The 17,489-nt window shown below is 40.1% G+C and overlaps 1 protein-coding gene across 1 annotated transcript in view; it reads right to left on the bottom strand.

The window, feature by feature from the left end:
- The window catches only part of RYR3 (ryanodine receptor 3), a 3,250,282-nt gene that overhangs the window by 2,146,501 nt on the left and 1,086,292 nt on the right, over positions 1–17,489 (bottom strand). Inside the window, exons 12-13 of the mRNA XM_044074157.1 lie at positions 13,600–13,721; positions 726–912 (exon numbers count right to left, since the gene is read on the bottom strand). Of these exons, the coding sequence (XP_043930092.1) occupies positions 726–912; positions 13,600–13,721 (309 nt within the window). The remainder of the gene's footprint in view (positions 1–725; positions 913–13,599; positions 13,722–17,489) is intronic.

Below are 17,489 nucleotides of genomic sequence, written 5' to 3'. Positions count from 1 at the left end.
ATTACAAGATGAATCTACTTCACAAATCACCACAGTCTTAGCATCAATACAGTAATTCTACACAGTGGAAAAATATTTAACCTTGCAGCACACTGGAAGAGTAAGCTACTGCACCTACAATTATTTGCCATTTCAGTTTATATAAAGTTTCTCTTTTAAAAAGTAGTGGTTATCTAACTAGTGCTTTCAACTTTACAAGATATTTTCTGCAGTTTTATTGGCTGGAACATTAATTTATTCACCATACATAGGCTGATGTTTCTATATAGGTAGTCTTCTAAGCACAATGGCTGGCTGTATTCTAGGCATGCAATTTCTTGTAACAGAGTTACCTAGAATTTTTTTAGAATGCCACCCGTCCAAAGAAAGTCAATATGTAACAGTATTGTAAGAGGTAGAAGACAGCAGTCACATAGAGTCATGGGACAATATAATTCTTATTGATTATGTATAGGGCGGATGTTAATTCAGTTGTCTGATGACTAGTCCATTGACACTATGTATAATCTCACAGAAGAACTATTGAAGGCATGCCAACAAGATTGCTCTAAAAACTGGATACAGACTGCAGAAGAGGGAAGGTCTGGTCTTACTGGCTAGAGTGGACTATTTGTATATATTAATAAAACAATCATGCACCTCAGTACAGGCTGTCAGGCCTAAGTTATGAAGCTACTCTTTGTGCAAGAACAAAAGATAAATGTCAGTGAAGAAGGTACCCTTACCTCTTCCTTGAATAAATTCTGTCTGTTTTTGAGAGAACGGAGTTTATTTTGTTTTTCCTCATGTTCCAAATCTTCCTCAGGAGGCATGAAGTAGGTAATCAGGTCCTGCAGAGTCTGTGCAGTCTCCTCAATAGGCAAGGCGATGGGTGCTGACACTCTGTTCTTCCCGCTTATAGAATCAAGACCCCTGAAATATGAAAGTCATTTTTTTAAACATATGCAAAGACATTTTCATATTAGTGGCTAAAAAGCTGCAACAATACTAAGAAACATATCTTTGTTCTCTGTTCTTCACATTATTTCACTAAGTAAACAGATTAGTAATGTAAATGTTTATAGTCAAACAAAATGGAGGCTTTTGCTTTATACTTTTGTTCTCATATCTTGTAACCTGCTGGCATTATTCTTATTGCATTTTATACTCTTATCTTAGTTTTTTGCCCTAACAGCTAAAATGGTGCTTAGTGCCAGTTATCACATAAGTAAGTACAAAAATATGTGCATACATTCATACATTTAGCAAGGGACACTGCACCTAGAACTATTTTACTATTTTAAAGCATAAACGTAATCACAATAGAACACTTTAAAAGCCATTACATTTAACTACAGTTTAACTTATATCTGATGGTAATTTTTATATGAAATGATTTCCTTTATTCTAAATTGACATAAAACATTCAAAAGTAATAACAGCTTAGAAAACAGTCTTTACATTTGCTGGCACCTAGTTGGAATGAATTACTTACTAATGTAATTGCTCTCAATAAAATAGTGCCACCAGCTTTGCATTACCAGACAGTCCACTTTATTCCTCATACAGCCATGGTTAAGCTGAACTTATCTATTTTACACATTTAGAAATCTGGACTTAAAACAACATTTTCATAAACAAAAACAAGACAAGTAACTTCAATACTGCTTCATAATTATCACATAACTTAGAAGCATTAATTATGGATGACATTATTTATTACAATTTTTCCTTTGCTGGCAGATGAAAACATTTCCCTTTGAATGTGGAACAGGTCTTTTTTCTTGGCATATTAATGGGCATACACATTCAATCATTCATTTAGAACTTTAAATTCAGGCAGATTCTTCATGTTCAGTCTTACATGTCTTGAATATATGCAAACGCTGCTGGCATTGGGGCACAGAGTTATACACATTGTCAGCAGCTTGATTAAATGGTTCACCTACCTTTTGGGAAAGCAGGTGTCTTGACAAACTGCATGTCTGATAACTAGGAAAGGAACATATAGCAATATGTTGCATTACAGGGCAGGGCTACTTAACTTCAATTGACGCATGTTATTTTGATCATATGTTAATCATACAGAGAGCGTGGACAAGACATGTCAGAGATGCTCCAAAATCTCAAAAGGAAGAATGTCGAAAATACTTCATAAAAAAAAAAAAAAAATGAAACCCATACAGCTGCATGCCGTAGTCTCAGTATGAACACTTTTCAAACATTTACTGTAGTTGCAGTAGAAACACTATCTCATCTGTCCTCAAACCCCAGTATTATTTAACATTTGTTTAGTGGGAAAGTCTGACTGGGACAGAGCCCATTTTCAGCAGAGACCTGGAGGGAAACACTCTAGATGCATGGCTTTCGAACATGGGAGACAACCAGAGCACCCAGAGGAAATCCACACAAATGCAGGGAGGGAAAATATGCAGATTCCACACAGAAGTCAACCCAGCCAAGAATCGAACTGGAAAACCTCTTGCTGTAAGGTAACAATGCTAACCACTACCCCATTGCATCACCTTTAAGAGTAAAATCCATGAAAACCATAAATACATAATTAAATTATTAAAAAAGAGAAATAAAAGTAAACAATTAAATACAGATTATATTACTGAATGGGATGATATGTAAAATTGTAGGTAAAGCCAGGTACTACTGTGTTAACAAGCAGCTGCTGAGTGAAGGCTGCAACCATATTCTTTAGTCTTAGTACTGTATACGCTGAATGTTACAGCCTTTTTTTGCATAAACTTTTTTTTTTACATTCTTCTTTTTGATATTTTGGAGAGTCGCTGACATGACTTGTCAGTGCTATCTGTACGATTAACCTTAGATCGAAGTGGCATACTTTGTTCGAAAGTTAAGAAGTTGCATTACAGGCCAGGGCATGCACACTCACAAACTAAGGTGTCCTGAAATAGTAGCTGGAATGTTGCCCTTTTGTAGAAACCTGTATGTGTTACTGGGCCAGAAGTGTTGGAGGGCACACTTGTTCAGCAGCTAAGACAGAGGAATGATCAAGAAATAACCTTGATGGTTGCCTGCATGATGGTGTCCAATGAGTACCCCTCAACCATAGAGAATTTATGGACAAATCCAGTAGCAGGAGAACTGATGGTCAAAAGCAACAAATATGACCAAAAAGGAAGAAAAACAAAAACATAAACAATATACGCAGTAAGGATCCATCCAGCTGTTCATTTTCAATGTCCAATTTAATTGGTCCAATTCAGTATCATGGAGAGATGGAGCCTTTCCTGTCAAGCAATGGACATGAGGCAGAAATCTGCCCTGGATGGGATGCCAGCCCAGTCACAAAAAGTATGCACACTCTCACTCATATGCACAGGCAATATGAACATTTCAAATCAGCATACCAGCATGACTTATTCCACACACACCCTAGTGAAAATGTACATGGACACAGGAATAAAATGCAGACTTTGCACAGAAGATATACCAGTTAAGAACTAAACCAGAGAACTAGATATTATCATTTTAGTACCACAGACTTGCTCAAACATGTGGAAAAGCTGAGAAGTACGTTACATATACAAAGAGAAAAATTAATGTTGTTCAGATAAACTTCTGAAGTACCTTAAAATAGAATACACTTGAATATTATGTGGGCATTTTCAGGTGAAATTTGTGTACTCTTAGACATGTTTTGGACACTAAAAAAGGTATTATGTAATTTGTGTTATAAAAACCACACAAGCATTAAATCGAAGTCTTCATATTACAGAATTTTGATTAGGTATAATAAATACTTATATCTAAAATATGTAATTTTATTGACAAACTCAAAGTCATTTTTTATTGCCATAGTTACCATTTGGAAAGTATTTATTTTCCAGGGTAGAGCATTGATTTCTGTGGACCTTTTCAAACTCAGCCTGGGAACAGTGTCCCGTTAAGTGACTTGCTCAAAGTCAGACAGTAAGACAACAGAGGCTGAGGGAATCAAACTTTGTATCTCTGAACCACAAGAAACAGCTCTTTAACAGCTCTTTAATCATCTAAGCCAGCTGCCAGACTGAAATCTCTGAGTCAACTGCCAGACAGTACAGCAACAACTGACAGAAATGTAAGTACTACACAGCATTAGTTTTATTCACACAACAGCTGTCCTTCTATGTCACTGGCTTGAAGAGCACCTTTGACAGAATCCTCTCTGAAAGGCTGGGCAAACAGTACTTCAATAAATTCTGCAACCATATCTATTTACTACACAAATAAGGGCAGTGCTAGATTGTTTTACCATGATATGAGCAGTACAAAGCAGAGCAAAGAGGAAAAATAGTTTCCTTACAGGATATAGTATATACATTTTCTTTCAAAGGTGCATCAGATACATCATTTTTCACGTATCAGAGGTGAAGATTCTTTTAACTGATAACAGTTTGTATGTATTTGATCACTTAGCCATAGGACATTTGTATTAGGTTATATTCTCTGCCCACCACATTGTAGTTCACAGAAAACAAAAATTCAGATGCAAGCACACATTACTGGTGAGATAGCTTGAAATATAATAACAAGCTGCTTTGGAATACAATATCTGAGAAGAATGGATTGGCAAAATAAAAGAATATGTTATTTAAGTGATCAACATTTGATACAGTGGACTAGGGAAAAGGAATTATGTATTACATTGTCCTTTCTGGTAGACAAAAAGAATTGTTTAACAAAAGTAAACCCTTCTGACAGGAAGGTGTACACAGAATAGCTGTGGGCAGTGAATTGGCTGGCACACTATACAAAAAAAGAAAGTTATGTACTCACCATAACGTTCCATGTTTGTAGTCCATCTCGCCCTTCATTCTTACATATGGGATCGGAGCCAATCCTCGGTTCTGACTCAGCCTATTTACAAGCTGGAAGTCTTCTAGTTAGCTCGTGGCTAGGTAGGTATCCCATGATGCACGAGTACAATCCCCAGATCTTGTTTGCTGCTAACTAAGAGATAGATAAATATACAGAAGAAAGCCAATACTAAAAGGTCTCCATAAAAAAGATAATAATATTTTTCTGTCTCCAGGTACTTCCAGGATGGGGGTAGGAGGGTGGGTTCATAAGAATGAAGTGTGAGATGGACTACAAACATGGAACATTATGGTGAGTACATAACTTCTTTATGTTCTGTAGTCTTATCTCGCCTTTATTCTCACATATGGGACAGTGACCCTAGTGCCTTATTCTTGGCTCAAGGAAAAATACTCCTGAGTACCATGGAACCAAATGATGCTCTACCCCTGGAGGTTAAATCCAATTTGTAATGAGTAATAAAAGTGTGAGGGGTAGCTCACGTTGCTCCTGCACAAATATTATCAAGTGGGACCCTGGCTTGAAAGGCTGCAGAGGTAGACTGAGATCTGGAAGAATGAGCCTTGATTTTAAAGGTAAAGGTCTACCATCAGAGTTGTAAATGTAAGCTATACAGCTAGAAATCCAATTTGAGAGTGTTACTTTGGAAACTGGTAAGCCTGACCTGGATTTGGAGAAGGAAATAAATAAATGGTCTGATTTCCTTAGTCCAGTGCAAATAAAAATGTAATTGTCTATGGACATCCAGCTGATGAAACCTGTATTCATCTGCATTGGAATGATTTGGAAAGAACACCGGAAGTTCTATGGATTGGTTCAAGGTGGCATGGGAACAGACCTTGGGGACAAAGGAAGGATTAGTATGAAGGGACACCCTGTCTTTGCGAAATATCAGGTAAGGGGGTTTCATAGACAATGCTTGTAACTCTGACACCCGTCTGGCTGACATGATAGCCACCAGAAACAAGGTCTTCCAAGACAGGAATTTCAAGGGGGATGAATGAGAAGGCTCAAAGGACAGAGAAGTTAATTTGGATAACACAAAAGTTAAATCCCATGAGGCAACAGGTTCCTGAAAGGGGGGGTCTTAACAAAGTGGCACCTTTAAGGAAAGTTTTGTGCAGCCTATGTGACATCAGATAAGAATCTTGAAAGCCCAGATGAAAATTTGAAATTGCTGCCAATTGATCTCTGATAGTGGCAGCCGCAGATCCCTGGTGAAAAAGCTCAGACAGGAATTCCAAAACCACTGGAATGGAGGCAGTGTAAGGGTCAACATTCATTTTCTCCACCCAGATAGAGAATCTTCTCCATTTACTGGAATACAGTCTCTTAGTGGAAAGTTTATGAGAAGACGTAAGGATATGAGTCACGGAGGGTAAAAAGCCATGAAGTCTGACTAGGGATGGAACTGGAGCAGCCACGCTGTCAAATTGAGGGTGTGTAAGGAGGGGTGAAGCGAACATGACATGTGAGTCAACAGGTCTGGAACTGGGTCCAGAATCCAAGGATTGTCTAGGAGAAGAGGCCCGAGGAAAGGGAACCAAACCTGATGAGGCCAGTAAGGAGCAATGAGAATCAGTTTGCTTCCCAGCTGTTTCAGTTTCTGAATTACTTTGGGAATGAGATGGAAGAGAGGGAAAGCATAAAGGAGACCCAGGGGTCAATCATGAACAAGTGCGCCTCTTGGTGACTCCCTCGAAGGGGGGAAGAGGGAGAAGTAGCTGCTGAATTTGGCATTGATTGGGCTGGCAAAGAGATCTCAGCAAGGCTGTTCCCATCTGTGGAAAATCTGTTCCACTGTTTTCCGTTTCAGAGACCACTCGTGAGGCATCAGGATTGCCCGGCTGAGCTTGTCGGCTATCACGTTGGTTGTCCCTGGAATGTGCATTGCCACCAGAAAATGCTGGGAAGAAATCACCCATTTCCAAATTTGAATAGCCTCTCAACAGAGTGGGTAAGATCTGGTTCCGTCCTGTTTGTTGATATACCATACTACCGACATGTTGCCCGATTGTATTGCAATAGTCCCCAGAGGCATAAGGTCGTGAAGTACTTGCAGTGTCAAGAGCACCGCCCTCATCTCTAGAATGCTGATATGCAGGTGAGCCTTGTGATCTTGCCATGTGCCTTGGACAGTCCTGCCTAGATAATGCCCCCCCACCCTATCTGTGAGGCATCCGTGGTCACAGTGGCAACGGTTTGGTGAGGAACAAATGGAGTGCCCGTGGTTAAATGATTGGGTAGAGTCCACCAAATTAGGTCCTTCTTGCAAGAATCTGTCAGCAGAATGTGATGAAATAATGGTAGGTGCTGAAAAGACCATTGGGACAACAGGAGCCACTGAAGAATCCTCATGCATAGTCTGGCTAGTGGCACTAGTAATATGGTGGAAGCCATGGTCCCTAGAAGCTACAGAATAGTCTTGGATTTGACCTTTCATAAGGGGAGAAGACACTGAATTTGAAGAACCAGATTCTGTACACTTTCTACAGGAAGATGAGCCAACATGTCTACTGTGTCTATCGCTGCGCCTATAAAAATCACAGACTGAGAGGGCAATAAGGCAGATTTTTTCCCAATTTACAGAAATTCCCAGCTGGGCACAAAGTTGAATGGTAGCATCCCTGATCTGAAGAAGTAGATGCCTGGTGGGGACGGTCAAGAGTCAGTCGTCCAGATACGGAAACACCTGGAATTCTCAACGCCTCAGGTGAGCTGCCACTACTGCCATACACTTTGAACACCCTGGGGGCTGTGCTGAGACCAAAGGGCAGAGCACTAAACCGGTAATGACTGGCTCCCAGCCGAAAGCGTAGATGATTCCTCGATGCCCTGTCCATTTGTGTGTGGTAGTAGGCATCTTGAAGCTCTATTGAGCACATTCAATTGTCTTTCCCTAATAATGGGAGTATAGACTGCAGTGTCACTATACAGAACTTGTCCTTCTTTACTGATTCATTCAATCTGCTGAGGTCCAAGATGGGCCTCCAGTCCCCTGTATGTTTTGGCACTAAAAGGAATCTGGAGTAAGTTCCAGATCCTATTTGGTCTGCTGGGATGGTTTAGATGACTCTTTTTGACAGCAACTTGATGACCTCCACAATTTCCTGATTCTTGTGATTGGGTGGAACATCTGGGGGTCTTTGGGGAACAAAAGGTGCAAGAGAAAAGGGTATGACATAACCTCTGGTAATAATTCTTTGTACCCACTTGTCTTGAGTGATACCCAGCCAGGCTTCTGGATACAAAAAAATGCGACCCTTGACTGGCCCCAGAGAAGCACAGTCAGGCCCCACATCAGGAGCGCTGGTAAGGCCGGCCTCGAAAGGAATCACAACCTCCCTGGTTTTGCGGTCCACCCCTGCCTCTAGGGTGACGTTTACCATTTCCTCCTTCTCCTCTGCCTCTGAAGGAGGAGTCACCCTGTGCATCCTGAAAAAAACCTATGGGACTTCTTGAACCACATTTTACCACCCCTCTGACCCTTAGGATATGGTCTAGAGGGAACAGTAAAACGTACTCTCATGCCAGAGAGTGTTTTTCCTTCGTGCTCGCACCGAGTGAGAGTGTCCTTTACGTTTGGTCCAAACAATGAGGAACTGTCAAAGGGGGCATTGGTAAAGGTAGACTTGAATGGTTCCACAAAACTACACAAACACATCCAGGAATGAAGTCTTAGGGAAATTCCTGAACCCGCTGCTCTACTCGCTCCATCGGCTGCATACGAGATAAGCCTCATGGACGAGTTGACGATAGAGTTCAAGGTGGACAACTGGGCAGACACCTTGTCAGGGACTCCCTCAGTACATGTACCTTGTAGAGAATTTCCTACCTCTTTAAGGAGATCTCTCTGAAGCCTCGTGAAGTGTGCAAGGTAGTTCAGCGATCTAAGGGTAAATGCCGCTGAAGAGAAGATATGCTTCCCACATCTGTCCATTGTTCAAGACTCCTTATTCGGCAGATGAACAGAAGAAGTCTTTGCTAGCTCCTTCTTAGAGGCCAAAGCCACCACCATGGCATCTACGGGAACACCTTTAGACAAAAAATCCTTTTTGGGGGTGCACAAAGAAACTTATTCGGTCTCCTGGGGACTGACTCCACAGCATCAGGAGTATCCCACACCTTTCGACTAACTAGCTCCATCAGTTTGTCAAAGGGTGGAGACACCCATGAGGCTGAAGGTTGAGACCCGAAAGCCATCAGGTACACTGACTCCTCAACAGAAGGGGTAACAGTGGGCCAGCCAGCCACACCTCTGTTTAAGGATTTCCAGGATGTCTATGAAGGAGACATCATCAGAGGACGACTTGGGGGACCATTCTGACTCCTCGAGGTCAGTGTCAGAGGTCAGAGACTCATCCTGGGAGTCTACATGCTTCCTCAAACATGTTCTCCTCCGAGGGGGCTCCTCATAAGGATATTCCAGGGAGGTCTTGGAAGAGTGGGGGCCACTGGCCTGTGGCTCCTGAGACTGAGGATCTCTGCTGTCCACAGAGAGAGTAGGATCTAAGACAGAAGTAAGTGCCTTAGGGGGAAGAGTGTCGGTACCCCTGGCAGGAGCTGGAGATCGGGACAGCACACTTCTCATCATCTTGAATACCGACCTCTCTGGTTCTGAAGACCTCCCCGGCTCTGAGGAGACTGAGGATGTCATTGGTTCTAGAGCCATCGGCTCAAGATAAACATAGAATCTGAACTTACCCTTGCCAATGCACTGAGAGGGAGACTCAAAACCAAAGAGGTTTAGTTCCAGGCATCCCTGTTGGGGCCAACCAGGGAGCTTCGGCTCCTAGACACCACGGATGGCACCAAGAGTGTCAGAACAGAACTTGGCTCTGAAACAGCCACAGGGGGAGCTGGAGCCGAGGGTTTCACCAGTGGTACCAAGCAATCTGGCTCCAAAAGGCCAGCATGGCTCAGAGGAGGAATGACTGAAAGCGGCTTAACAAACTCAAGTGGCTGTGGAACCGACTGGGTCGGAGCCAACAACAATTTCGGTAAGGCAGATGACTTCAAAAGTCTCAGCACTACCCTCTCCACATCTACTGATAAACTCCTGGAAGACCTGGAGGACAGAGTAGAAGAACGGGATCTCTGCAGTATTGGTGACTTCAATGTCGGGGAGACCAGTGGAGGTTCCATAGACCGGCTCCGAACAATACTTTCAGAGGTCAGCTCTGAGCTACTTTGCACCAACCCTGTAATCACAGTACAACTCTCAACTGGCACCAAACTCTGTGGAGCCAATGAGACAGTGGATTTATCAGACTTAATAAATTTAAGAGGTGGCTCCAAGACACCAGCCGGTGCCAGGGAAGGCCTCTTAGAGGACTTAATCTTTTCGATTTTAGATCCCTGAGATCTAGAAGAAAAGGAAGAGCTAGCCAGATCTTCCTCAAAGGAGGGTTTTAGAAGACCTTTTAGGATGAGCTTATTTTTTCTTTCTTGCACCACCCTAGCACTGAAAGAGTGGCAAAATAAGCAAGTTTCCTGTAAGTGGATGGCCCCCAGACAGTAAATGCAGTTACTGTGGCCATCCATTATAGACATCTTCTGTAAGCATTTTATACATTTATTAAAGCCAGATGGCTTATGGTCCTTGCTTTCTTTAGACATTCTCACAGAAAAAGCACACACACACAGAAAGAGGAGAGGACTAGGTCCTCTAATTTAAATGGGCCTAGCCCTACAGGAAGAGAAAGACACCATGAAGACTAGGTCCTCTAACTTAAACGGGCCTAGCCCAGGTGGGAAAGAGAATCGAAAACTAGGTCTTCTAACTAAAACAGACCTAGGGGGGAAGCAACAATACGAAAGATCGCCACATACACAGAACAGGAGAAGTGTAAATTTCAAATTTACTCAACAAGGAAAACAGAACCTCATTCTGTTAACAACAGTAATCAATTTAGCGAGCAGAAATCCACAAAAAACTAAGACATATACTATCAACAACACACAGCCTAACTGAGAGCAAAAGGCACCTACAATTTCTAAACTCTAAATATTAAACACGAAAAATCAGCACACAGGATACCAAGTACTATGAAGCCAAAAGGCCAATTATACTAAAGAAAATGCACACAAACAGCGCACTAATAACGCTAGCTATTCTAACTAGCAAACTATACTAACTATGACTATACAAAGATATAATAACACTTTTAAGTAGAAAAAGTCCAAAAATTTGTATAAACTTGAATAAATTGAAAGACTTAGCCAGAGCCAAGGAGAAGCACAACCGAACTCGTCAACACGGCAAATGAGATCTGGGGATTCTACTGGTGCACCATGGGATATCTACCTAGCCATGAGTCCACTAGAAGACTTCCAGCTTGTAAATAGGCTGAGTCAGATCTGAGGAATGGCTCTGATCCCATACGTAAGAATGAAGGCGAGATAGGACTACAGAACATTAGTAGTCTTCTCTTAAGAAGTGATAATGTTGAGCTGACTGCAAGTAGCTGAATCCCCAACTATTCTAACACCAGATAAAAATAAATTTCTTGACCAAACTTGGAAGATGTGCTGCTTATTATAAAGGATATAAAGCAGTTGGAGGGAGCTTGTTACACAGGTAAAAGAACAAAACACATATAGTTAAATGGAATGTATGTGACCATTTCTTCACAATGGAGACCAGAGTGATGGGGAAGTAAAGAATATTGGAGGGGAACTGCAAATGGTTCAAAAATAAAACAGTAGTGAATGGCATGTATGTTTATTCCACCCTGGGGACTGTGGTGAGGCCAAAGGGCAGTGCCCTAAATAGAAAATGACTGGCCACCAGACAGAAATGGAGAAATCTCTTGGAATGCTTTGCTATTTGATATGATTGTAGGCATCCTGGAGACCTATGGAGCACATCCGGTCATTCTTCCTCCGAAAAGATAGAATGGACTGAACTGTGGCCATCCAGAATTTTGCCTGTTTTACAAACTGGCTTAGGTGGCTGAGGTCTAGGATGGGCTTTAGGTCCCCTGTTCTGCTAATTCCATCTGACTAGATGGAACATCATGGATTCTTTTTTTTTTCCTGACGTGGGGAAACAAAGGGGATAACGTTGCCTATGGTGATTGCCCTCTGCACACAGGAATCTTTACTCATGGCCTGCCAGGCTTGAGGAAGTAAGAATAAGCACCCCTCCAACTGCTTCCATAGTGTGGCATTTGGACAACCATTGGGGAATGCTGGAAGGACTTCTCGGTGAACAGACCTCAAAACCCTTAAAAGCTATGGTAATCTACCCATATAGCTAAGGCTGCTATAGCAGTGATCTATATGCTGAACATAGTACAGTTGTGTAAGTAAATGTACAATAACAGTAGATGTGTGAATGATCACAGCTGCTGCAACTGGTTCTTCACTCCATCCCCCTTATTTTGTATGCCTTTTTGCCAGGGTGTGGTCCTTTATTTTATTTTTCTAGTATTGTCCTTGTTGGGGATTTGACCTCCCTCTCTCTGTCGACATGAATGCTCTAAAGGGCTTGGTACCAGAACCTGACTTTTTAATCAGCTCAGCTCGAAATGATTAGGGGTTTAGCCATGTGGAAGGTGCCTTGAAGCTGTGGAAGCTGGATGGCTGTTATACTCTCAGCAGGACATAACCTATATAGTTAAGGCTACTGTAGCAGTGATCCATATGTTGAACATCAATTCAATTCGTGTCACTGAATCTTAAAATGAAAAATAAATAAATACATTTACTTTTGTTCATCACACAAATAAATAAATTTACTTTTGTTCAATACAAGGAAATTACTGAACCCTAATTATGAGGGCCATAATATGGGGAAGGATCTAGTACAACAAAAGACTAGAACTTCCATAAGTTCAAAAGTATTCTTTCTTTCAGAATTCCTAAAATCACAATTTGTTAAAACAATGAAAAATGAGCTACATTTGTATTCATCCTAAATATATATGCTCTTATTTCATCTCTTTCAAGTCCTCTGGGTTGAGGGTAATATAAAAGAAATTATGAAAAAAAAAGTCAAATATTTATTTAGTAGGCTGGAAATGTGGAGATGTACACAGGAACTGACGCAACAACACAGCATAAAAGAAATGCCTGTGTAATGGTAGCTCCCGGGAATATTAAAATGAGTGGTTTAGCAAAACAAAAAATTCTAATTTGATGTAGCAGCTTATTGTTAAGTCTGCTCTCAAGAATGACATCTTATAGAATATAAGAGTTAAGATGAAAGACTGTGCTTATATCTGAGTTTTGATGCAAATTAAATAATTTTCATGCACATATTTTCAATGTTTTACAAGGTTTTATTGTGGAAACACATGGCAGAACATGGAAAATATCTTTATTCCATATGCTGACATATCAAGTAGTGATACCCTTGAATACTTAGTGGTATAGTAAAAATGAAACAAAAAGGATTTGGAATCTTTTACTGACAGTTTTAGAACAGAATATATGACATTAAAAATTTTTTTTATACCAGTAACATAAGGAAAGTAATCCAAAAGTACATAAATGAAAATTATGTGTCAAGTATATACACAAGGTAGTAAAATTCAAATGAATAGATTATTGGAAACACCTGACCTGTCAGAATTAATTCCATTTATAAAGTTTATCTTATATGCTAAAATATATGCATTTTTGTTTGAAAGGGAAAGCAGTACAGATGGAAAAAGTTAAAAGCAGTGAACTGGAAAAGGAAAGGATATACTCAGAGTTATATAGAATTGTAGCCACATTACAATACCACCTCCACTTCAAATATTGATGTCTTACTTAAAAACATAACAGTAAATAAGTTACCTTATAAATTGTCGGAAAAGTCTTGTTGTATTACGAATAATGCGAGCAGCTTGTGATTCTTCATGCTGACACCTCTGCAGTGTCAAACCATCATCCATATGTCCTTCTTGGTGCAGTATGGCCTAGAAAGATTAGGGTACAATATAATACAATGCAATGCAAATCATGCTTGAAGACAGAAATTATAAAATCCTCCAAAATAAGACCTAATCAAGTTTTATTATTATAGATATTCTCTTGAAGGTTTCAAGGTATGTTACAGTGTTAAAACAAAGACTTACTTAAAATAAAACAACACCCTATTCAATAACAATAAATAAGGTATTGGAATACAGAATACAGTATTATGTTTTCTCAAATGGTATAAAAACTAAAGTAAAAAAGATGACTTTTGAATATAGGAACATGTTATTCATTGACATTATAAACACAGTCTTTAATAATGATCAGCTTACTGTGAAATCCAGTTTCACTGAAAGCTACTATCATCATCATCACCACAATCAACATTATAGACTTACGGACAGATGACCATTAATGCCTGCTTTTTGATCCCATATTTTAAATCACTATGCTATTCATCAAAACTGATTTTAAGGGATGTAATAGTTTCTGAAAGCTTGAGTCTGTTAGGCAGCTTATTTCAAGTTCAGCAACTCTTTCTGTCAACCAGATAGCTATTGCAACACTCTCATTAACATTTCTAAGAAGCCGTAGTTTGTTGTGTTCATGATTCTGTTACTCCTAAATGTATAAATAAGAATACAGTGCTTTAAATAGTATGAGGAGAATGTCTCTTAAGTCTCCAGTATAACAAGGTATAAATACCCCAAATTTTCAGACATTCTTTATATGGTAAAGCCTTTAATACAGTTAATTTTATATAATGATTTTGTGTAAGTTTAATTTTTAGGGTTCCAGAAATGGTTAGTGCATTCTAATTTTGATTTTATCATGTTATCACAGAGAGGGATCAAGACTATTTCATTCCCTGGTTTAATAAATTTTAACAAAGGAGAACCCCAGCTTACAAGATGAAGTATATGCTTGCTAAAGTTAAGTGACTGTTGACATAAACATCTATATATTTAAAGACTGTAACTATCTTTAACCCAACACACTTTAAAGTACAATTACTATAATTTTTCCCAGAAATCATAAATTTAGTTTTAGTTATGTTTTTAATATATTATTTGATGCTGCCCAAGAGTTTAAATTTTCTAGGACCATTTGTAGGGCTCTTACATATTCTTCATTTGCAAGAGTTTTACCAAAGTTTATCTCAACTACGTGTTACAAAAAAAAATAAATAAACAAAAAAAATAAACTAACCCCCATAAAGTACAGTTGTGCAAGTGAACGTATGATAACAACAGATGTTCAATTAAATCACTGCTGCAGTAGCCTAAGCTATATGGGTTATACCTTGCCTGGGATGTAACAGCCAGGCAGTCTTCTAAGGCACTGGACTCTCTCCTCCTGCATCTAGGCTACTGCTTGTATGAGCTCTAAGTGGGGAAAGCCAGCAGTCTATTTTCAGGACTTTCTTGTCAGATGTAAAAGGGAGGCTATGGTCCAGATAAGGAATGTAAAGTTAGGTATAGATATACAAATCTTTAACCAGGCATAAACAAAGACACAAAAAAAGGGAGAATGAAGGGAGAGACCAGTTACTGCACCAGTGCTTTATGTGAACATATACTGTTATGGCAAGTTTAGTTACACAACCTCACTATGCTCATTCATAAATCCCTGCCGCAGTAGCCTAAGCTATATGGGTAGAATACTTGAGCTTACACAGACCGGGAGAAGGAAGGATGAGAGTCCAGGAGTCCCTGAAGAATGGTCCTAGCAAAGCTTGTTCTAGACTGGGAAAGGAAGCTAGTTTGCAGTGCTTTGTAAAGGCATATACAGAGGACTAAGTAGATGCCTCTAGAATGTTTCTAGAGTCCATCACTTTCCCAAAAGCTATAGAAGAAACCAAGCCCCTCATATTATGAGCCGTGACCCTGCCTCTAAGTGCCTTATTATGCTGGGAACAACAATAAGAAACAGCAAAAGACAACCATCTGAAAAATATTTGCTTTGACACAGATTGCCCTCGTTTCTTATCTTCATAGAAAATAAACAGCTGTTTAGCTTTCCTGAAAGGTTTAGATCTGTTGAGATAATACCTTAGCTGTCTATGCAAGTCCAGAGAATGGAGAATCCTTTCTCCTGGTTTTTAGGTTCTTAAAAAGACTGATATGGATGCTTTGGCTTAATGTAAACTCTGAAACTACTTTAGGCATGAATGAGGGAGTTGTTCTCACAGAAACCCTGTGTTAATGGAATACCAAAGAGGGTTGACCCACAATATGACATAGCAACTCAAATACTCTTTTTGCCGATGTCAGAGCAATCAGAAATACTATTTTCCAAGTAATGAACTGCAAATCAGCCTGATAATCTGGTTGAAAAGGAGCTAAAGTTAACTTTTCCAAACTGAAGTTAAGATCCCAGGTAGGTGCCACCTGTTTTCTAGCTCGGCACATATGTAAAACCTCTTTCGAGAAAAGCATGACCAAAATCTCAGTGAGGGGGATCTATGGGCAGACATGCAAAAATGGCTGAAAGATTAACCTAGAGAGGGTAATATGAAAGCCAGAAGATAATGACTCGCACAAATATTGCACAGCCAGTGATACAAAAACCTGGGGGGCCATGGTTCTTTGTACAGTACCAACTATCAATTTTTTCCATTTACTGATATAAGAATTCTTAGTAGCAGGTTCCTTTCTCTCTTTTAACACCTGCTACATATCATCAAAAAAAAATAAAGAGCTTAAAAGGTATAAAAATTGAATCATCCAGGCAGTCAGTTGTACTTGACTGAGGCTGAGATGCATCTTACACCCATTGTCTTGTGTAAGTAGATCTATTTTGTGAAGAAGCTTGTGGCAATTGCCCTTAGCCAATGCCATAAGAAGGGAGAAACACTGTTGCTTGGGCCAGAAGGGAGTCACCGCAATGATTCTTAGAGAGTCTTCCTGAATCGTCAAAATGGCCTTGATATCAGTGGGAAGGGTAAAAATGCATACAGAAACATTCTTATCCAAAGGAATGAAAAACAGCTGTTTACAAAGAATCCTTGAACAGAATTTCTTCAATTCCATGTTGAGAAAGGAGGGCTTGAGCTCACTACAACTGAATCAATTCCTGGAAGACCTTCTCATTCAATTTCCATTCATAAGACCTGTGTAGTATGGTGGATTATAGTTGAGGGGCCCGGGTTTGACACTTGGCAGAGGTGTTTATTTTTACCCCTGGAATTTCACCTGTGTCCCTGCTAGACATGGGCTTTGGGTGCTGACTTGTCTAAACATGGAGTAAACATGGGCTAAACTCTTGGCTAGGCTTACAAGGGCCTGAGGGCCAATAGCCTAGTAATTTCCTATGATCCTATGAAGGTCTGTCCTGGTCCTGCTCAGCTTGCCTGCAGAAACATTTTGCTCTGACAGAGTATAACAAACTTGGAGAGTTAAACAGTGTTGAATTGATACTTCCCACAGTCAGCCTGTACAGGGAAAAAGATCTGATTCCCTGTTTGATTATGCACCATATCTCAGTAGCGTTGTCTCTGCTCTCCTGAAGTATCCTTTGAGACCACAGATGAAGGAAATAATTTAGAGCATGAATAACAGCGAACATCTCTTTGACATTAACGTGCTGTGGCCTGTCCGGTTTGCTCCACCGACCTTGCGCTTTTACCCTATAGACACATCTTCCCATGCAAAACCCAATGCATCAGTTGTTACAGAGTGTGCAGGAGTAGTCAGAGAAAGGCAGGGAGACCTGGATTCAAGGATATCTGGCCTCTCTATCAAAGCAACTCTCCTTTCACAAAACCT

This window comes from Protopterus annectens, chromosome 6.part0, assembly GCF_019279795.1.
Source record: "Protopterus annectens isolate FY-2018-M chromosome 6.part0, PAN1.0, whole genome shotgun sequence".
In the NCBI taxonomy this organism is placed as follows: Eukaryota; Metazoa; Chordata; order Ceratodontiformes; family Protopteridae; genus Protopterus; species Protopterus annectens.
Note: the sequence above shows the minus strand (reverse complement) of the source record. Positions and strands in the feature narration are given on the sequence as shown.